Source organism: Oncorhynchus nerka, linkage group LG9a (genome assembly GCF_034236695.1).
Source record: "Oncorhynchus nerka isolate Pitt River linkage group LG9a, Oner_Uvic_2.0, whole genome shotgun sequence".
NCBI lineage: Eukaryota > Metazoa > Chordata > Actinopteri > Salmoniformes > Salmonidae > Oncorhynchus > Oncorhynchus nerka.
Window position 1 is genome coordinate 19,980,101 of NC_088404.1, and position 22,962 is coordinate 20,003,062.

At 40.7% G+C, this 22,962-nt stretch overlaps 2 protein-coding genes across 4 annotated transcripts; one reads left to right on the forward strand and one right to left on the reverse strand.

Annotated features, from left to right (window-relative positions):
- Window positions 1-403: 403 nt before the first annotated feature.
- LOC115134020 (uncharacterized) lies at window positions 404-15,222 on the reverse strand. 2 transcript variants are annotated; one of them, XM_029667540.2, is made up of 18 exons: window positions 15,132-15,222; window positions 14,896-15,033; window positions 13,378-13,449; window positions 13,112-13,183; window positions 12,508-12,543; window positions 12,213-12,287; window positions 11,679-11,717; window positions 11,083-11,218; window positions 10,069-10,148; window positions 9,597-9,722; window positions 9,425-9,484; window positions 9,052-9,156; window positions 8,250-8,360; window positions 6,235-6,375; window positions 5,907-6,090; window positions 4,150-5,742; window positions 3,853-3,980; window positions 404-1,006 (listed from the first exon to the last, which is right to left on the reverse strand). In XM_029667540.2, the coding sequence occupies exons 1-18, from the start codon at window positions 15,168-15,170 to the stop codon at window positions 653-655; spliced, it is 3,489 nt and encodes a 1,162-aa protein (XP_029523400.2). In that variant the 5' UTR covers window positions 15,171-15,222; the 3' UTR covers window positions 404-652. The 2 variants fall into 2 exon arrangements, with proteins under 2 accessions (XP_029523400.2, XP_029523402.2); XM_029667542.2 differs by lacking the exons at window positions 9,425-9,484; window positions 9,597-9,722.
- A 4,090-nt stretch (window positions 15,223-19,312) lies between these two features.
- LOC115134700 (DEP domain-containing protein 7-like) lies at window positions 19,313-22,962 on the forward strand. 2 transcript variants are annotated; one of them, XM_029668892.2, is made up of 9 exons: window positions 19,313-19,440; window positions 19,701-20,121; window positions 20,217-20,341; window positions 20,494-20,680; window positions 20,835-21,097; window positions 21,233-21,375; window positions 21,635-21,760; window positions 22,474-22,549; window positions 22,637-22,962. In XM_029668892.2, the coding sequence occupies exons 1-9, from the start codon at window positions 19,374-19,376 to the stop codon at window positions 22,849-22,851; spliced, it is 1,623 nt and encodes a 540-aa protein (XP_029524752.1). In that variant the 5' UTR covers window positions 19,313-19,373; the 3' UTR covers window positions 22,852-22,962. The 2 variants fall into 2 exon arrangements, with proteins under 2 accessions (XP_029524752.1, XP_064878462.1); XM_065022390.1 differs by lacking the exon at window positions 22,474-22,549 and having other exon boundaries at window positions 22,637-22,823.

Consider the following 22,962-nt stretch of genomic DNA (forward strand, 5'->3'; position numbering starts at 1 on the left):
TGTCATCTGTATCGCCCTAACATGTGTCCATATGGTCTCTACTGCTTCCTAACAGGAGGGACATAAACTTCATGAGAAGCTCATTTGCATTTGTTAATTTGGGTTAATGTGCAGTAATTGATTCTTATTTAATACTTGTGTATTCCAATTAGCCCAAGTTATAGTTGCCCAGTGTTAGTGCTACTGCTGGAAACAAGTGGCGTTTCCTTCATTAAATTCCCCGAGGCACTGCCAGATTGGTTGTAGAGTAATTAAGAGTTAATTAGCTTGTAAACAATTAGGCAAAGCAATTTTCTTGCTACCTTTGTTTTTCTGTTTCAGTGCGTCGTATTGCAACGTATACTGCTGACTATCCTTTCAAACATACTTCAAGTGTATGACAATAGAGCTAAAACAAGCCAGGTACTGAACAGTTGGCTACTTTTAATATACAGAACTGTAGGTCAATAACAAACAGCATGGATTCATAAATAAATATGGTGAAATCCATAAATAGACCCAATAATAAATACATACAAGAAACCACTTAAAATCATTTAACAATGCCTTCTTGCCTTAAGTGTTTTCAAATCTTAATAACAGAATATTTGACAGTTTGAACAAGTTTGATAGTGTGAACTTAATGTAATGATCAATAACTTGATCAACTTCTTTACAACGGCATAGTTTCACTTGAATCCATTTTGCGTTTCTTTGGGAGTCTCAACCTCGCGGAGCACAGGAACGGCTCTATTTTAGCAATCTGGGCTCTGATGTTGGATTGCTGTGACTCTTCGTCGTCCTGTGAGCTGGGTGGGAAAGCCTCAGAAGCAGTCCCTCTGCAGAAGCTGGGGTGACAAGGAGAGGAGACGGTCCTGGGGAGGTCCTGCCACAACCTGCTGCTGTTGGAGAGACATGGAGAGGAAACGGTCCTGGGGTAGTCCTGCCACAACCTGCTGCTGCCCATAGAGGAAGGGGTCGTGATGATGGGCAAAGCAGAGCTGACTGGGATGTGATCTCTGCTTTCCTGCAGAAATTAACACAATAGCCTACAGTTCATCTGTGAAAATGTACAGGCAAACCAGTGACCCTCTCATATGCTAGCAAAATAAATGAAAAAATCTTATAATCAGGTGAATGGTAAGGAGAAGTAATCAACATTTTAAAATGAATTGATTTGGTAGATAGTCTTCCATTATTTTGACATCTTACATAGCATATTAGATAAAAAGGTAACTTCAAACACATTTTCGCTAATAGCAGCTGTTCAGCTGGTTAAACAAAAGCTAGCCATGTGTTGGCAAAAACCGTCACGCCCTGACCTTAGAGAGCCTTTTTATTTCTCTATTTGGTTAGGTCAGGTGTGATTTGGGTGGGAATTCTAGTTTTTCTATTTCTTTGTTGGCCGGGTATGGTTCCCAATAAGAGGCAGCTGTCTATCGTTGTCTCTGATTGGGGATCATACTTAGGCAGCCTGTTTTCCCACCTTAGATTGTGGGATCTTGTTTTTGCACAGTTGCTGTATAGCCCTGCAGAACTTTACGTTCGGTTTTGTATTTTGTTGTTTTGTCGGAGTTCAGTAATAAAATATCATGAACACTTTCCACACTAAGCTTTGGTCTCATTCATCTAACGACGGACGTAGCAAAAATGTATTAAGGGTCCTATTCAATCTGTATTCAATCTGTTGCACAATAGAAATGTAAAGGTACTTCCACGATACGGATTGAATAGTCAAGCAAGCTTACCAGCAGTCAACGGCACTTATCACAACTGGTACTCATGGGTGCTTTTTAAAAGTTGTCAGATACTCCAGTGAGTGTAATTAGCTCCAGTGAGTGTAATTTACTCAATTTAGGAGTTGAGAAATAAAGTTGACATCATTAGAAATAAGATATTCTCCTCTTTTCTACTGTAGGTATGTAATTCAAAATGTGTTTATTCTGTTGTTGCTAGTTTATTATATTTTATATATATTTTTGCGGATCCCTTGCAGTACCCCAGGTTAAAAACACCCTTGCCCTATACTATTCCACTGCTGCTATCTTTCACCTTTGTGCCTTGTTTATAATACAATGTTACGAGCCATCTGGCCTTAAATAATAGATCAAATTTGTTGCAATTGTCCCCTTACTGTATTGAGGTTCTTTCCCATTTTACATTAGACATGTTTGGTTATTTTCCTCTCAATTTACAGCACCTGGCTCTGATAAACAGCAGACTGACACGATGCGATGATTGTGATGAGAGAGTAAGTGAGTGAGGAGAAGTAGCAAAGTATCATTAGGTAGCCTATTCCCACAGCCAATCCATTCTCTATCTAGCTATGTCAGTTTTACATGTTGAACAACCCACCCCTCAACAGAAGCATCTCTGTGAACCTCAACTCAGAGGCTTGGATACAAAATAAAAATAAAGTTTTACAGGAAACGATCTGCAATAGTTTGAACTGTTTTCTGCCACAGATATGCCTGAGGGTTCCCTATAAACATACGAGGAAGAGTTGATTCAACATCGCAGACATTCCCAAGCATGGTTGATCCCGTCTACCAATCTATTCCTTCAGAGTCGAGATAAGGTGTCAAACATACGGCCCGCAGGTGGTTTAGAGTAATACAGATTTTAAAAAGTATACTTTGGGGGGGGAACTCAATATACAGAAATATAAAAGCTACATGCAACAATTTCTAAGATTTTATATGAGTTAAAGTTCATATAAGGAAATCAGTCAATGGAAATAAATTATTTATGGGTTTCACATGACTGGGCAGGGGCTCAGCCATGGGTGGGTCTGGGAGGGCATATGACTACCCACTTGGAAACCAGGTCCACCCACTGGGGAGCCAGGCCCAGCCAATCAGAATTTGTTTTTCCCCACAAAGGGGGCTTTATTACAGACAGAAATACTCCTCAGCACCCCCTCCCCCCTCAGATGAATCAAGCAAGTGAAGAAGCCTGATGTGGAGGTCTTGAGGTGGCGTGATTACAAGTGGGCTGCGGTTGTGAGGCCGGTTGGACATACTGCCAAATTCTCTAGAAGGACGATGGAGGCGACTTATGGTAGAGAAATTAACATTAAATTCTCTGGCAATGGCTCTGGTGGACATTCCTGCAGTCAGCATGCCAATTGCACGCTCCCTCAAAACTTGAGACATCTGTGGCAAAGTGTGACAAAACTGCACATTTTAGAGTGGCCTTTTATTGTCCCCAGCACAGAGTGCACCTTTGTAATGATCATGCTGTTAAATCAGCTTCTTGATTTGCTACACCTGTCAGGTGGATGGATTATCTTGGCAAATTATAAATTCTTACTAAAAGAGATGTAAAAAAAATTGTACACAACATTTTTGAGAAATAAGATTTTTGTGCATATGGAACATTTCTGGGATCTTTGATTTCAGCTCATGAAACATGGGACCAACACTTTACATGTTGCATTTATATTTTTGTTCAGTATACTTTAAAATCTAAACTGTGTAAACATGATAATGGACCTATATTCATAGAGTTTATTGACTGTCCAGCTCACTAATAATCACTAAACAGTCAGAGAGCATCGCAAATTCATAAAACTATGGATAGAGGACTATTCTTTGTCATTTTTGAAGGCAAGGAAATATAAAAACATTTCAGTGCGGCCCTACGACGGTTGCTGAAGAACGAACGCCGCCTCCGGGGAAACATTTGCTCGACAACCCTGCTCTATGTGATGAATATACTGAGACTATCAACCTCATTCTACCCTTGCTGAAACGTTTTTGGAAATGGAAATAAACTTGAAGCACACTTTTTAACTTCATTGCTCTGCATAGCTGCGAGTTTAGCTCACTAGGGTTTTCCCCCCTGCTCCTTAGATACTGTATATCAACTCACTTTTTCTGCTGACATTTCATAAAAGGTCTCTCTAATGGTGTTCCATTCCCCTTGATGATCTCTCTTGTGGGACGTCAGGAGGCTGGGAGGGTTGTGCGAGTCTGCAGACCTAGTCATCATTGATGGATCTAAATGACAGAGGGAATGGAAGATATACTCAAGCCAATCTGATACATTTTATAAAAATGCAGGTACGCCGATCTCAGGGAGGCAATCATGAAGCCACAAAACAAGAAAGATTATTTGAAAATACCACAATCTTTACACTAGAGTACTCTAAATGATTGCCTCACTCACCTCTGGTGTTTTGCTTGCCCTTTAGAAAGATGGGTATTGTGAATGGAGAAGGAGGCTCTTGGAATCCAGAGGACAGTTTCAGGTCAGACACTGGGGATATCTGGCATGTCGGGGTTGTTTGACTAATTACGATGCTGTGCATGTTCCTGGAATGTATGTCCCTCTTCTCTGAAATTAACTCAAATGATGATCGATATCTTTTGTTGCTTGCTAGAAACGAATAGTCAATGGTTTCAGATGTCTTCTCCTCAGTTTTCAGCAGGCAAGATTGTTTTGAATGATTGCTTTTGGGAGAGAGATCTGTCTCATCGCTTGGGGGTTTGGAGGTCGCTGGGTTGTTGTGCTTAACTTCAATATCTTTGTCATTGGAATGTTGTGGTCTCAACTTCTCCTCCACTGTAGAGTTACAGCGGTGGCCTTCATGAACCCTCTCAGACTGTGGTGAGTCCATAGCCACTGGACATGGTTGGGACTGTGATCCAACAGGTCCGTCAACGTCCACACTAACATCTGAAGAAGGTTGTTCAGGATCTCCATGGGTTCCAGCATCAGGGCTCACATTGAGATCTCCACTCTCTGGTAAGGTTTCCTGACAATTAGGATAGAGTGCATCCTCAGTTACTGGCACACAGTCTCTAGCTGGTTGTTTATGCTTGTCCTCAGGCTCCTTGGTTCCAATATTACAGTCAGACTGAGCACAGTCCTGTGCAACAACACCATGGGGATTGATTTGCTGTGGCAGGTTCAGGGGCTGTGATGGAAGACAAGATGTGCCGATTGTCTCTTGTTCTGTCGGATTCTCAATGTGTGTGTTGCTGTGTTGTTGGGCTGAGGCTGGTAATGAGCTGCTAGGTGACTCTGAAAGGATGTTGACCTCATTGGCCTCTGGCGTGTGACATCTTATTTCATGGATTTCAATGACCTTCTGAAGGAGAAAGTTGCATGGATCTGACTGTGAGACTGCCAATGGGGTCACAGCTTGGACTGGGTCAATGTCCTGAAATGATGATGTGCTTTTCTGTCTGCCTCTGTGTTTATTAAATGTCTGGCTGGTTGTCATCTCTGGTGTATACACACTCTGTTCTTGCTCTCCATCCCTTGTTCCTCCAGCCACTGGGTCACTGTTTAGCGCACCATAAACAGAACTGTTCTCAAAGCCAGATAGCCCACTCATAGAGTCACCTTTGTCGCTCAGATGGACGTTGCTGGACGAGCAGACATTATTAATCAAACTGCAGAATGGATAATTGAAATCACTGGAGCTACGTTTGTTGTTTGAGTCAGTTGTCTGACCTTCTCCTATTCCGCAAATACTCAGCACATGGACCACGTTTGTGACCGTGGTCAGACAGTCTGCAGATCCAGACTGGAGCGAAGCCAACCCCTTCAGACTTCCTGCTGGTGGCTGGAGCACTGAGCTAGGCTTGTCTTCACCCTGACAGCTCTTTCCACCTCCCTCTACGTCTGTGGACCGATCTGTATTGGAACCATGGGTGGCCTGTACACTATCGATAACCTTACAGTGGGCTGTCTGTAGGGAGGCATCAATCACAGTCTCCGAACAACAGGAAGGACCGACTTCCCTGCTTTGGTCTGTGTAGGTAAATCACATAGTCAAACAACATCAATAATACATTTCCCAAAAATGTATTATTGATGTTCATTCATTGCACCTACATCAATATCACAATTAAATCTGCAATTAATTTTAAAACAATGGAAATCTATCATGCAATTGAAGTGGATCACTACATTACCTGACACATCTGTAACATCTAGATTATCCTGTGTAGATTCACTTTCCGCTGTTTGAGCCACTTCATCCACTACAACTGTGTCCACTCTAAAAACGTCATTTGAGACATATTCATCCTTAGTGGATTGATCTCCGTTTTCAACCATTGGATTGTCATCGTCTTTAACATAGTCCTTCATCCCACTCTGTATCGGTGAATCAAAACAGACAACATAGTGTTATTGAGTTATTCACGGTGAGGCTGAAATACTGCAATTAAACATAGGTCTTTCTGTTATTAATCAGCATATATAGCTCCTATTTTGATTTGGGAAATGTTGCTGTCTCACCTCTAGTCCCTGTATGTGTTCTGCTTGCAGTATAGCGCGGGATGATAGTTCTGTGTGTTGCTCATGAAGGTGGCTATAAGCCTCCTTTACAGATCTCAGTTCTTGGTGCTCTGACTGGATCCTCTCTTGTAATGTCAGTTTCTGTTAAAGCACATGCAATTCAAAAGTAATGTAACACTTAGTAAAGGGCTGTTTTAGTTTTTCATGGCGTTAAGAATGTGTCAAACTGATTCCATGTGTTTAGATAGCTACAGTTGAAGTCAGAAGTTTACATACACTTAAGCCAAATACATTTAAACTCAGTTTTTCACAATTCCTGATATTTAATCCTAGTAAAAATTCCGTTTTAGGTCAGTTAGGATCACCACTTTATTTTAAGAATGTGAAATGTCAGAATAATAGTAGAGAGAATGATTTATTTCAGCTTTTATTTCTTTCATCACATTCCCAGATGGGTCAGAAGATTACATACACTCAATTAGTATTTGGTAGCATTGCCTTTAAATTGTTTCACTTGGGTCAAACGTTTCGGGTAGCCTTCCACAAGCTTCCCACAATAAGTTGGGTGAATTTTGGCCCATTCCTCCTGGCGGAGCTGGTGTAACTGAGTCAGGTTTGTAGGTCTCCTTGCTCGCACACGCTTTTTCAGTTACAATCTATGGGATTGAGGTCAGGGCTTTGTGACGGCCACTCCAATACCTTGACTTTGTTGTCTTTAAGCCATTTTGCCACAACTTTGGAAGTATGCTTGGGGTCATTGTCCATTTGTAAGACTCATTTGCGACCAAGCTTTAACTTCCTGACTGATGTCTTGAGATGTTGCTTCAATATATCCACATCATTTTCCTACATAATGATGCCATCTATTTTGTGAAGTCCACCAGTCCCTCCTGCAGCAAAGCACCCCCACAACATGATGCTGCCACCCCCGTGCTTCACGGTTGGGATGGTGTTCTTCAGCTTCCAAGCCTCCCCCTTTTCCTCCAAACATAATTATGGTCATTATGGCCAAACAGTTCAATTTTTGTTTCATCAGACCAGAGGACATTTCTCCAAAAAGTACGATCTATGTCCCCATGTGCAGTTTCAAACCGTAGTCTGCCTTTTTTATGGTGGTTTTGGAGTAGTGGCTTCTTCCTTGCTGAGCAGCCTTTCAGGTTTTGTCGATATGTGACTCGTTTTACTGTGGATATAGATACTTTTGTACATGTTTCCTCCAGCATCTTCACAAGGTCCTTTGCTGATGTTCTAGGATTGATTAGCACTTTTTGCACCAAAGTACATTCATCTCTAGGAGACAGAACGCATCTCCTTCCTGAGCGGTATGACGGCTGCGTAGTCCCATGGTGTTTATACTTGCGTACTATTATTCGTACAGATGAACCTGGTACCGTCAGGCATTTGGAAATTTCTCCGAAGGATGAACCAGACTTGTGGAGGTCTACAATTTTTTTTCTGAGGTCTTTCTGATTTCTTTTGATTTTCCCATGATGTCAAGCAAAGAGGCACTGAGTTTGAAGGTAAGCCTTGAAATACATCCACAGATACACCTCCACTTGACTCAAAATATGTCAATTATCCTGTCAGAAGCTTCTAAAGCCATGACATAATTTTCTGGAATTTTCCAAGCTGTTTGAAGGCACAGTCAACTTAGTGTATGTAAACTTCTGACCCACTGGAATTGTGATACAGTGAATTATAAGTGAAATAATCTATCTGTAAACAATTGTTGGAAAGATTACTTGTGTCATGCACAAAGTAGATGTCCTGACCGACTTGACAAAACTATAGTTGGTTAACAAGAAATGCGTGGAGTGGCTGAAAAACAAGTTTTAATGACTCCAACCTAAGTGTATGTAAACTTCCGACTTCAACTGTATGTGAAATAAAAACACATAAATATAGCATGCCTAGTTTAGTTTTACATCACAAGAGAACCTTTCTCCATTAAATAAACGTGTCCAGTACATCACAACAACATATTCTCAACCGTATTTGACAATATTCAGTGATACCTCATTTTCCCAGATCATTCTACAATGTCTGTACTCCTCCAGCAGATGAGTGAATCGGTCTTCTTTTTCCTGGATCTTCTCTTGGATCACTTCATGTTCTCTTTTAAGGGCCTGCAATAAAATTCATCACCCGAGAGATTTTTAATGCAATAATACATTTTGATGTGTTTATTTAACCTGGACAGAGGGTTTTAAACACACAGAGAAGCTAATACAAATCAGTTGGGTTGTGTCATGTTAATAATGATTTTAATAAATGAATGACGGTGAATTAAAACGGGGAAGAGAGGCGAGTAAAAGACAACCGTCTTTAAAGGCAGAATAAACACAATAAACACATATCATCCAGTTGCACTTTGTGTGTTCTATTGTGTAAAGTGTGATATACAATGTACTCCATCACCTTTATGTGCTGTGAGCACCATCATTTATTTCTGTCCTTGTAGAACTTCACTCCGTAATCATTTAAATTATATAAGAAACCTTTGTTCTGTGACCAAGAGGAAGTGTTTTATTCTACCGGTTTGTATTTAACCATGTAAAATCTGTTCACTTAAACCCAACCTTTCAAATTGTTATATTTTCAGAAAATGTATCATACACTTTTTGTCTTTCAATTCCCTTATAAGTCATGGGTGTATTAAAATGCTATAAGATATTATAGAGCAGAATAACATTCATATTATGAATATATAAACTAAACAATTGATTTTTAATCATCAAAAAAGATAAAAGCATCCTTTTCTTTAGCTTAGTTTGTTTGTTAGAAACTAGGAGACTAATAATTGCTCAAAGTCCTGACCTGGTACTCCTCTCGCTGTGCTTGAAGCTCTAGCTCCACTCGGCTCACAGCCTGAGTCTGTGTCAGCAGAAGCTGCTGGGCAAGCTGTAGGCAGTTCATCACCTCCTGAACACACACACAAAGGGGGTGGGGGCTGTGTTAATGACATACAGCACAACCGCTTGCCTGCCCTGCGTGGAAATCCCCCTCTCCCAACGCCCACAAGCAAACCACCTTTATCTTACACTGACACACTTCCCCCAAAATCATCAAATGTAACCTTTTAACATTTTCACCCCATCGAGCAACCCACATCATTATGGGGTAATTGGGGGAAAAGGGTTGAATATGTTTTATACTATGCTATGTAGGGTGAGGGGGAATTGATTCTGACCTTTTTTCCATTTCTTTCAGTTGTATGCTCATCTCTGAGTTTTTTATTAATTTCAGTTTCCTGAAAAATACAAAAATAAAAACCTATTGAATTATTAACATTTAATTCATGTTGTCTTGATATACAAGTAAATTAAGATAATAATTAATATATCCCCAAAAATAAATTTTACCACATGCAGCCTGTGTTGGAGTTGCTGTATGTTTTGCTCTTTGACTGTGAGGTTGCAGTTCTCTTCAGATCTACCCACAGATGTCACTTTGGCCTTAATAAGCTTGTTATTAAGTTCCTCCACTTCCTTGACGAAGAAAGTAACATATGAGTGCCTTAACTTTCAAAGTGGGATACTAACATGGTTATCAAGCTCAAAACTCAGATCCACATCCATAAGTCGGAACAGTAACAAAACTATGTCATGGTAAAATATGTGTAACCTTCAGTCTCTGCTACTTAACAGATCACTGTGCATGCTCTGCATGTCTATTCCAGAGATACGGCACAGCAATTATATATGGTCTTCTTTGATCTCCGAGGCAGGGAAATATTTGAGTTACACCTCCAGGTACTGCCTGCTCTCCCTAATCTTACCCTCCACACAGCAATCTGTATTCAATGATGATGTAACATTTTAAATCATGTCTCACCTGTTTTAAGGAGATGATTGTGGATTCTTGTTTTCTATTGACAGAAGTTAGTTTCTTATTGAGTCTCATGGCATCTTCAACTGTAAGAGGGATAAAGAGTACACAAATGGAAGCTTGCTGAACTAAATTCATTCATTAACTAAATAATGAAATATTTCTGGGATTTATGTGTAGCTATTTTCTTTACGCCACATGGAAAAGTAACAATTTCCAGACTAACTCCACAAGGCAGACAAATGTTTCCTATCTCCTTTAAATGAACAGCAGCTGCTGGCCCCACCGTAACTGTATCACCACTTTACATAAATAGTGATACTATGGTTTAGGGGCAAAAGATTAACATGTTTAAAAAAACAGGGCAATATAAGTACAACAGAGTTACTGGTTAAATGTCAGACAAGAATGGCTATGGCTACCTGATAACGTATGGCCTGCCACTGTTATCAGACGTCATAATAACAAAACACGTTGAGGTTTCTCAGATTAAAAAAGGCCACCACCGTACTGGTAATATCTGTTAGTCTTGGGGAAAGTCTTGATTTGAAAACATATGGTAACTAACACTTTACACTATCCAGAAAATGCACCGCCATTTCCTGGTCACTAAAATGCTAATAGTTTGCCTAATTTCAGTTTATGTGACAAAACAAGCAAGTATAGTGTGGAGAAACATTGTGCCATCTAAACCGCTGTGAAGTATCTTTTCCATAAACCAAAATATTGTATTTTCAGCTGTTTGAAGCTGGTGTACAAAACTAAAGGTAAACGACACAAAAATGAAACTTAAAAACAGGAAGCATAGAAATAGCACACATAGAACAGATCTATGGCTTCTTAGACTTGCTTTCAATCCGAATGACAGATCTATAACTCACATTTCTATGTGGATTTTGTCAGGTCGCCCAAAAAGATTTTACACCTTTAAGTTGCTCTGCACAGGTATAAGAGCAACTTAAGTGTTACATAAAATACTCTGTCTAAATGTGCTAGTGGGCATGGGTGTGGCGGGCATACCATTTTGCTCCAGCTTCTCGTGGGCCTGCTTGACCATGGCACACTGTCTGGAGAGAGCCCCAAACCTCTTCTCCACCTCTCCCAGTTGTTTCAGGTGGCTGTCTTTGGTTTGGGTCTGCAGCTGCAGCTTCTTCTCCTGTAATAAGCAGTACAGTAGGTTCTCTCAGTAGAATGGTCAGGATTGGTATGATTTTCCTCAGTCAGCTACCACAAAGGAGGAGGACACTGGGAAAGAGTTTGCTGTCACTTTGGGCTGAGAGGACCTTTGTTTAACATCTTGGCTGCCGGCTCCCCTCCTAGAGATAAGGAGTCAACTTGACACATGCCTGAGAGCCTTTTATTGTTCATCGCTGTCATTGTTGTTTGATTGTCTGTATCAAGACACATTTTTTCTTAGCCACTGGAAGGTTAAACAGAGCGAGGCTCAGTTATAAAATATTTTAATAGTGATATTTTCTCGGCTGCACTGGGGGTTCAAGTGTCATACACTCCCTATCCGTTACTCCTGATGAGCCATTCCCTCTCCTCATCCTCCTCTTTAATTCCACCCACTCCCACACTCCCCTGTCAACAATTTCTATAATTGGAATCCTTACCAGCTCGCTTAATTTCTTCTCCAAACTGTACTTGAACAACTGTAAAACAGTAGTAAAAAGACAGTTATGTTTTTCATCAAGATATCATGACAACTATGGTGCAGACTTTCAGGGAAATGTTATAGTATAACCAAAGCCTCACGCACGTGCACATAACATTCAATAAACACAAACTCTTAAAAATGTAACTCAAATTAAAATGGTTTAAGATATGACATAAAACAAAGTCAACATAATTATGCCATAATATAACCAAGTCCATTATAATACTACAAAATAAAATATCAAAGAGACGTTATTGCCCAATCGCAGGGTTAGGTTGTAAATGCAGTGGACCATGGCGACTGCCATAATACACCTTAGCTGTCTCACCCGAGTCTATTCCACACACACCCCAACTACACCCCAACTCAGAACATCAGCGGTGGGATAGCGCTTCCCAAAGTTCACCCAAAGCCTCCAAATGGGACGAACAGGGGGGAATGGAGAGCTGTCCTGCTCCCTCTGGGTGTGTGTGTTTCCTAGAAACGTTACCTGGAACAATTTCAGTTCCTCCTTCAGACTGTTGATCTCCTTGTCCTTTAACTCGGCTGTCAGCTGGTGCTTTCCCTACAACGGAACATTGCCACAGAATACAATTGTTTAGTTTATTAGAATAAATATAATAGATTGTATTTGTTAAGTCTAAACTAAACTCGTCATTTTTGCATCACTGAATTACTGCATTCGAGCAAAACAATATGAAACAATGACCTTTAGTGACACAGTATGTTGTGAAAAATGTCATTAAAAAAACGAGTATCAATAAAATAATTAAAGAGTATCATACCCTTTCACCTTCGACCCCTCTGATTTTGGACTGAAACTTAATTCAGGGGAAAAAATTTAACAGATTGCAAAATAATTATGATCATGACATCAGAAACAAATGTCACCAAACTATAAAGCAAAGTTAGACATTTTAACACAAATTAAAGCTGGTTACATTGTTTTTAGTTCACCAGATCCACCAACATCAATGGAGAAGGTGCATAAAGATGGAGGCCCCCATGTACTTACCACAAATCCTTAATTTGCTAAGTTTGCACTATTGTACGTTGCTCTCCATTACTTTTTGTTAGTATCATCCTTAGCACAGTATACATGATCCCAATACTAGCTCCAAGATGGCGGCAATTTGAAAAAACTGAAAAGTTAATTGCGCTGATTTACTGGCACATTGAAAAATGTTGCGTGCAGTAGTTTAAAAACTGTGGGCAGTGCTAAAACAATGACGTTGATTCTGAATTCCTCCATCTTTATGCACATTCGCCATTGTAAAGGTTGATCGTATGTGCCCGTTCTACTTGCCCTTACACAGAAGGAAAAGAGCACTGAGGCAACATATTATATGATTTTGCTGCACCCAATGACAATGACGCTGAGAAAATCACCTGTTTTTTAACATTGGCAAGAGACTCTGTATGTTGATTTGCCATGTTGTCAATTTGATGTTGAAGGGATTCCTACAAAAAAGAAGGCATTACATTAACTCAGATGATAATTCAAGAGGTGAACTGATAAATAATTAAATAATTGTTATTTTTACTTAGCTAGCTTACGCAAGCACACTGACAATAATGAGTAATGCATCAGTCAAATATTTGCAGCTGTCTCATTCAACTAGCCCAATTAGGAGACAACTTGTCTAACTAGGTACCTTCTGCCATTCTAATTCCTGCTTCTCCAACACAAGTTTACTAATCTGCTCTTCATACCGAGTTTCAGCCTCCTGAAGCAAAAAGACAATACAAATATTAGAAATACATAGTAAATCTCACAGATTTCACAGTAGTAGTACAGTATTCTTAGCATTATTGTAATATCATGAAAAATACCATTATATTTTTCTTAAAGATGGAGTTTTACATGGTCCACAGAATACATTCAAAGAGGGAGGCTCAACTTTGAATTGAGTTTCAGTAGTTCACCCCAATATCGTTGGGAAAGTAGCGGTACATTAGAGTGGTGATATTAGTGCAAAGCCATCCTTATCCTCCCTCAGCCCTGGAAGGCAGGTAAAAGTCAATTGCTTTCCTAGATCTAGGGACTTTTTATATGGGTGTGGGAGTTGGCTCATGGAGTTTATTTATAAGTTCCCATTAAACTATGCTACCAGCATGGCATACTCAAAAAGTGCACACAAGATAAAGCTGTTAGTTTGCAGAGGAATACTGATTTGATAGGGGGGGGGGGGGACAGTAAATAGGCTATTAAACTTGGTTATCTAAGTAAATCAGAAGAGGCAACAGCAGATCAAATAAGGCCTGAGCCACAACACACTGTACATATCAGGCCTATCCCATATGCAAACTGAACACTGTATGTGACTCACCCTATTATATGAAAATTCACAACACAGTATTCTAAAATCAGATAAATGCCTGCCATTGGTTTTCATTAATTCTCTTCATAGTCAAGGCATAAAACCATCCGGATTACGCCTGAGTCGGAATGCAGGCAGATCAATGAGATGCCCAAACTTTAACTTATTATAATTTGAAATTGATGTAGTTAGAAGTATTTGCCACTATTGCATCTTCACAATATATATGAAAACAAATTTGACCGGCGTAAGATAGTCTGACATGACAAGCTATGCTTTTAACATCACACCAATAAACGCAAGAACTACAAAGTGTTACTTTAACGGCATGCCTGAGGATCATATTGATTAAATGTTTTTGTCCCAGAAACATGGTAATAACAATAAAATGTGAGAGCCAATGGTTTATTTTCCTCTTATAACCTTTAAACATGTCCAGTGTCAGGTTTAAAGTGCTTGCTCCAGGGTACCCTTTTTACAAGCAAAGACATGAATTCACCAGGTCTTTGCTTGCATGACCCCGTTCAGATGTGCAACTACAGCTGGCTTGTGTCCAGATGGCCAAAAAGGGCTGTGAGCTTCCTCTGAAAACTCATAATATACCTCCTACGAAATTACACTCCCCAGTTCCTCATGACTTGACCAAATAGAGACGTAAGTGTCTGAGCTCTTCCTGGTAAACAATGGGATGAAGAGGAAGTTGTTATTGTGGAGACATTCCTGAAAATATAACGATTTTAGTTTTATGTTGTAATTCCTGTAACAATTTCAGAGAATGTACAAAGCTATTATCTGTCTTTATGTTACTATAATATCAAGAGATATTTGAAGGATATGTATAAATCAAAGTACCCTGTGAATATGTAGTTCTTCTACTGCTTCATGAAGAATTGTTTTAAACTCCAAAACCTGTAAGGAAATGATGCCACTGTCTGTCTCGTGAGCGGTATATGATAACGACAGCTCCTTTTCAAAGTCCTGTCCTCCAGTCTAAAGAGAACAATAAGTTTTACTGTAAGTTATGCAAACAAGCATAGACATATGCATTCTATCATATTGTATGTATTTCTGCAGTAACCCTAGCTTACCGTGGTGAGGCGTTTCCCTGAGTCTGCACTGACATCCATCAAGATGTTCAGGTCAGGAGAAGGTTTTGTTGGGACTCTTTAACACCCTGATAACTTCTGTAAAGTAAAAAATGTATATTGAATGATAAGTGTGTACAACAAAGTATATTTGGTATAGGCCTACAGCATTAAAACATTATTATTATTCAGTCACTAAGTAAACAGCATTGCAGGGGGATACAGTGCAGTGATTTGGTAGTAGTTCTTCAACCCATCAAGGTAGAAATTAAGCAGTCCTGAGAGTCTAATAGGGGTCAGAGCCATAACACTAAATGGACAAATTGCCCTGTCATTCAGCTTCTTCAGCTTCTAAGTTATTTAATATGACCTGTGTAGATGGCCCCCTGTGTCCTCATCATGACTGACTTTTTAAGTAGGTCTCCACTGCCGACGATCCTTTAATAGAAGAGTATTTTCTCCATTTAACCTGCACCGTACTCAATCATGTGCAGGGATTAAATGATCCCGTTAGAATTTGCTACTATCATAAATGACATTGTGACCTGGGGGGCCAATGTCTTTATTTGCCTCTCCACTGATTCACTTGAGCAGATATTAAACAATTCTATAAACCATGAAAAGCTAAATTAAAAGGACACCATCCACATAACGGGATAATTCCCATCAGCAACATGAAGTCTGTATGACCTTTTGTGAGTTATATGACTATTGTCCTGTAATGCACTGAGAAAAAAAACACTGCCATAATCAAAGCCCTGAGGTGAGGATAATACGTATTTAATCACAATGTCATCTATCGTGAATGCTACTCTGACTTAAATTCTTTAAGCACAGCTACAGCAAAGTATTTAGGGCTCATATACTACAATTACAAAATTACATGAGGTGGTTACTGAACTCAATCACATTGTTAGAGATTATAAACTGGGTGGTTTGAGCCCTGAATGCTGATTGGGTGACAGCCGTGGTATTTCAGATCGTATACCATGGGTATGACAAAACATGTATTTTTAGTGCTTTAATTAAGTTGGCAACCAGTTTATAATAGCAATAAGGCACCTCTGGGATTTGTGGTATATGGTCAATATACCACGGCTAAGGGCTGTATCCAGGCACTCCGCGTTGCGTCATGCATAACAGCCCTTAGCCATGGTATATTGGCCATATACCACACCCCCCCGGGCCTTATGTGAAGAAGCATTATAGATTCACACCACACAAAATACTGTGCAAATAAAATAACATTGGCCTATTACTTTCATTATTATGATTAGTTTATTGGGTGATTTTAAAAGCTTTAGATAACCAGGAACTACATGACAGGAACATGCAGGATATGACGACTAAGGTACCTCACATATGACTCCATGTTGAAATAAAGGTTAAATAAAACGATACAGTAACACCCTTGGTGGGTGGCGGCTTTTGCATCAGCCAAGCAGTAACACACTTTTAACTATAGTCTTTTATCATATATTTTTTTCTGTCAATATACTGATATCTAACATTTAAAAAATTGTGCCAGTCTGTTTCTGCAGTTTTATTGTGTTCCAAATATGATTCAGGACTTTAAAACAATCTAAGATAGCTAAGTCTTCTGAGAAATAGAGTGAACATACTCTCAACACTTACTCTATAAAGGAACAGTGTTAGATCTGGAATATCAAATTAATTAATTTAATTGTGTCCTGTACATCTCTCTGAATGCCTCAATGCCTATTTCTTTGAATATAAACATTAAGCATCATCTGCTCTCCACGTGATCAATCTAGTTTTATATTTGTTTGATTTCTCCCTACTTTTTCAGTTTTCCGTTTTGCACCGAAAATGCGATATTATTATTTTTGGAGTACTTTTACCCTTTTTTCGTGATATCCAATTGGTAGTTACAGTCTTGTCCCATTGCTGCAACTCCCGTATGGACTCGGGAGAGGCGAAGGTCGAGAGCCATGCGTCCTCTGAAACACGACCCCACCAACCGCACTGCTTTTTGACACACTGCTCGCATTAACCTGGAAGACAGCCGCACCAATGTGTCTAAGGAAACACTGTACAGCTGGCGACCGAAGTCAAGAGCGCCACAAGGAGTCACTAGAGCGCCATGGGACAAAGACATCCCAGCCCTCTCATAACCAGGACGACGCTGGGCCAATTGTGCGCCGCCCTATGGGACTCCCAATCACAGCCAGTTGTGATACAGCCTGGAATCGAACCAGGGTTTGTAGTAACGCCTCTACCACTGAGATGCAGTGCCTTACACTTGCTGTGCCACCGGGAGCCCCTATTCATTAGTCTGATTCTGTTGGAAAACGTTCTGTCACGGAAAGAGTTTAGAGTAGGAACCAAATGGAACAACACGGGGAGGGGCCTACTTGAATTTGTCCAATAGAACCTCGTTTTCGTTGCATGACATTGAACGTTTGAAGTTAACGTTTTCCTTTGCAAAACGTTTTGCAACATTAAAACACGTTTTGTAGCGGAATTCGACTAATGAATACACCCTGCCTGGTTTGTGGTCAACTCAATTCTGGGCTACCTGTAAATCGCTTTCCCTAAACGTGTCTTCAAGTCCTAAGGACCAGAACAATTCACTGGTATCGACTTACCGCTAGATCCCCTCTGCCACTACCAGCGAGCTAACGTCAGCTGGCTAGCTATAGCATGGTGATTTACCATTTTCAGCTGGTTGCCGTTGTAACGTTAGATGTGAAGAAACAGGCACACTTTTTAGAATACACAATAAGCGACTTTAAATAAATATTCTAGCAAGTTTCAAAGTATATCTAATGACAGTGTTGTTTGTTGAGCTACATTTATGAAAAAACATGGCTAGTAACAAAGGTAATGTGTAGTAGGACTAGCTACCTGACATGTTGGGTAAATTCATAGCATAGCTCGCGCAAAGCCAGGGGGAGAGGCGGGTGCACAGAACACACTTTCATATCGCGAGGAAAACTGGATTCAATTTGGCGCTGGTCTGACACATGCACAGCAGCATATCTATAACAAGTCGTTGAGAAGTGAAGACTGACTGAGCAACATATAGGCCTACCCAGAGAGGAAGAGGCGAAGCGAGAGGTTTCACCCTCGACAAAATATGTCAAAAATAAAGCCAATGAGTTTCTATGGGCTTATTATTGGAGCTAAGCTTCCCACCTTTGGGACAACGACTTCCATTGTTAGGGCATGTATATTAGTATCTCATCATTGTATACAGATATCTGGCTACCATAGTCAACAGTTTCAATTAGTTACCACAACCACAAAGTAAAACTTGGCTATATCGTTACAATTCATTAACACAACATTTTTATTTTGGTTTTAATTTAGGGTAAGGCATAATGTTATCAGTGTGGTAAGGGTAAGTTTTTAATCACATTTTAAGAAGATCATTTGTAGAGAGGCGGGGTATATAACTTTGTGGCTGGGGTAACTAGTGACGACCCTAGCCAACCAAGTATGGTAGCTGCAACCCAATATGTCGACTGGTGGGTGACAGTGCATTCCATACACTGTGTGGCTAGACCTGTCCACATCATTCTACTTTTGTAAAGGGAATGGAACGCTGCTGCTACCTCGCTCTCCAACCAAGGTGAATGCAATATACTGAAGTTAAGAGGAAATGCAGCAACTCTTGGAGGACAGTGGACGTTTATGAAAGTGCTTATTTAATAACGTAAAACTTAACATTTCAAGTGGTCCTCCTATGGGCTCAGGAACCAATCACAACGGGAATACAAAACAAGATGCAGAAACCTGACATATTGTTTTTAAACTGACTGACCAATAGATTATAACTACAAATTACTTTACATAAACGGAACGAGCGTTTATTTGCTCTGGCTGCCATCTAGTGTTCAATTGTGTAATTGTTCCAAAGTGTCCTTTACGCTGTATTAGCGTAGTCCTTGGAGTAGAAGACACCAAAAATGTAAAAGCGAGGTCTTTGACAAAACAATCCATGTTGGTTAGTTCTATTATTCACTACATACCACTATTTTAGATCGAAATGAGTAGCCAACATTTTTGTTACATTCGCTCAATTGTTCAAGTTCAATTGATGTAATCAGCAGGGATAATGCCTACTAGGTTCGTATACTATTCTACTTATTATTCTACTGCGTCTTTAACAGCTAATTAAGGTTTCCCTTGCTCACCTGAGGAATGAATAAAAGGGTAACGTTTTGGACAGAACGTTTTTTTCTTCTTCATTACGTCACCACCATCCTTACCAATTGAGGAATGGCCACAGTAAAGGAGAGAGCTGCCGCGCTGAATTTGTCTGGGAAGTTGTGTCTGCGTTCTCCAGGTACAAACGTTGACCTTTATTGATGGCTGTAGACGTATGCACGAATCTTTAGCCTAAATGGTCGTCATATTTTTCTACATAACAATCAAACCAATGACTCCCATGGATTTGTTGGTACATTTGACTTTCCTGTCTTGTTGTCTTTGAAGGCATTGAGTGGTCTACCAACACTGTTTATCAAGCACTGGCTGCTGATGGTTTAACCAAGGATATGGTTAAACCTATAACTAGTTTCTTTTCTCACTTATTTTGTGTTACAGGTCATGGCATGGTCCATAAGTCATTCCAGGCCTCTCCTATGTGGAGCAGCATCATTGCCAACCTCAAAATGTCAGTAAAGGTGAAGCGAAGGCGCTTTCACCTGAAGTCTCATAATGACTGCTTTCTGGGGTCAGATGCCGTGTCTGTGGTGTTGGCCCATATAGTCCAGAACAAGTTCTTTGAAGGTGCTGACATCTCACGGGACAAGGTGGTGCGTGTTTGTCAGGCCCTCCTGGACTGTAAGGTGTTTGAGACAGTTGGAGCAAAGGTCTTTGGCAAAGATAAGAGGCAAGATGTTTTCCAGGACAGCAATGGTTACCTCTACAGGTTTCTGAACACACAAATGCCTTCAATGGATGAACTTGAAAATGGAGTCCTTTCTCCTGGTATTCAAAGCACCTTTTGCAGTGCTTCTTGCAGGTGGTTATTTGTTTCGATTCTTTTATTTGAGACAAATCAATATGAAATATTAATTGGATGTAGTCTTTATTTAACTTTGCTTTCAAATGTTGTAGGCAAGAGGAGCAACTCTATTCACATGGTACACCTCTGAGATCCAACCAACTGTTGGAAACTGTCCTGGGAAACCTGAGTCTGAGTCCAAGCAAAGCACACATTGATTCTCCATTACCACAGACCCGTAAGTCATCTACTATGATAGTGTAAAGTCTGTACGATCTGATTTAACTACATCAGAGGTGCTGGTGTTGGGCAAAAACTAAAATGTGCTGCATCTCGGTCCCCAGGACTAGTATTGAACTCTAGTTGACAGTCCATTCCTTTACTCTGTAGTGGTTGATGAAGTGTTGCGTGAGGAAACGATGCTGAGACTGTTACAGCTGGTAGAGCTCCCTATGTTGGACAATCTGTTAGAAGGTGGAGAGACCTCTCCCCGTCGCATGGCACAGAGGGACCCAGACTTGATTTACACCAGCAACTACCTGGACCGTGAGATCCTGAGGGCCTTCAAGAACTCACAGTATGTAGTGTGACTTATTGGTCTTACTTGAATAGCTAAGATGGATATTTTTAACATGAATGAAGCTTATCTCATGCAGGCCTACGGAGTATAATATTCCTGGTGGTGAGTGACATAAGTTTCAGTGACACATGATTATTTTATTCTGTTGAAGGGAGGATGATTGGCTTACAGCAGCATTGGACTGTCTGGAGTTCCTGCCTGACCAGCAGGTGGTGGAGGTGAGCCGTGATCTGCCCAGGTGTCCAGACGTGGTGGGTGTCGGCCAGGGTCAGCCCTGTTGTTCAGGCTCAGGCACCCAGCAGTGCAAACTTCTGCTGTATGAAACATTGGTGAAATACTATGGCCAGTCCGACCGCTCACCCCTGCTCGCCAACCATATGTCCGACATCTACACTGGGGTTACCGAATTACTAGGTGAGACCAGAGCTATGGCCACTTCATATTACTTGGGTCATGATTGGCACTTTTTATTCTTTTAACATTTTTTTGTTTCCAGGTCTATCATAAGCAATTTGTAGGGCTGCATTAACTTGTGCTTATTTTTTGCAGTGAATGCAAAGTTTTATAAAGCTCTTGAGGCACTGCAGTTGTGTTTGAAGCTTCTGCACCCTCGTAAGCGGGAGGAACTGCGCACATTGTTGAACTTCATGGCTATGGCTGCAGACCCGCTGGAAATCAAGCTGGACAAAGAGGTGAAGCCCATGGGATAGTTATTTCTGTATGGAGTCAGCGTTCTTATTAATTTACTTTATCCAGAGGAGTTTACAGGCGCAATTAGGGTTGAGTGCCTTGCTCAAGATTTTCACACCCAACCAAGCCGCACTGGGATTTAAACGTGGACTTTCGGTTACTGACCCAATGCTCTTAAGTGCTACACTACCTGCCAGATCTTGATTAACCAGAATCAAATTGTGCATAATGTTGGAATAACTTGTATGGTCTCATTTTCAGATTGAGAACAAAATGGTTGTGAAGATGGCTTTTTCCAGAGCCATCATCCACAGCAAATCTTTAGCCAAAGAGAAAGTGGACCTCCTGGTGCTGTTTATGCTGGACAACCGCCATTACATTTTTAAGGTATTCTTGATTTGTTGACAGAGCAGTGACTGATTTATTCGTTTCCTTGAAAAGCTATATATACTGAGTGTAGAAAACATTGCTCTTTACATTGTGTACACGCAGCTCAATATTAGAAAGGTGCTAGATTTGTCTCCCAGGTGGCGCAGTGGTCTTAGCGCTAGCTGTGCCACCAGAGTCTCTGGGTTCGCGCCCAGGCTCTGTCGCAGCTGGGGGGTCCGTGGGGCGACGCACAATTGGCCTAGCGTCGCCTGGGTTAGGGAGGGTTTGGACAGTAGGGTTATCTTTGTCTCATCGCGCACTAGCGACTCCTGTGGCAGGCCGGGTGCAGTGCATGCTAACCAAGGTCGCCAGGTGCACAGTGTTTCCTCCGACACATTGGTGCGGCTGGCTTCCGGGTTGGATGCGCGCTGTGCTAAGAAGCAGTGCGGCTTGGTTGGGTTGTGTTTCGGAGGATGCGTGACTTTCGACCTTCATCTCTCCCGAGCCCGTACGGGAGTTGTAGCGATGAGACAAGATAGTAACTACGAATAATTGGATACTATGGAATTGGAGAAAAAGGGGGTCAAATAAATTGTAAAAAAAAGTGGATTCACACTGCGTGGACAAATAACTAATGTATTCTTATTACCACTATGTTGTGAATGCCATATGAGCATGCAATCATTACATCCAGTTTGATATATGGCTGGCTTGAAACATTTCTGTCTCAGATACCAGGATCTTTGCACAAGCTGGTCAGTGACAAACTTGCCAGAGTTGTGCAAGGGGAACAACCAGATGTGACAGGTAAAATATCTATCTAGTAGTCTTTGTGGAAGAGTGCTGACCGCCTCAAATACATCACTTACATTTTGTTCTCTCCATTGTCCTTAGGGTCCACTTTCTGTCAGCAAGTCTCAACAAAGGCTTATTCTGACTGTACTCAAAGAACAACACAAGAAGCGCTGTTGGTGTTACTGAGGAATATTAATGAAGACCCAAAGCACTCTGCCAAAGAGAGGAAACGGCTCCTCAGGCAATTTTACCAAGGCCACCCAGAAATATTTGTTCAGTATTTTGGAGATTCTGTGTCTGCTGTCAGTGTGTAGACATTGTCAATGTTGTCAAAAGATCACTTCGTACATGTTTGTACATGCCTAGGTCACTTTGTATGCATGTGATTCTGAATTAAATTTAAATAAAGTCTTAATCAATGGACA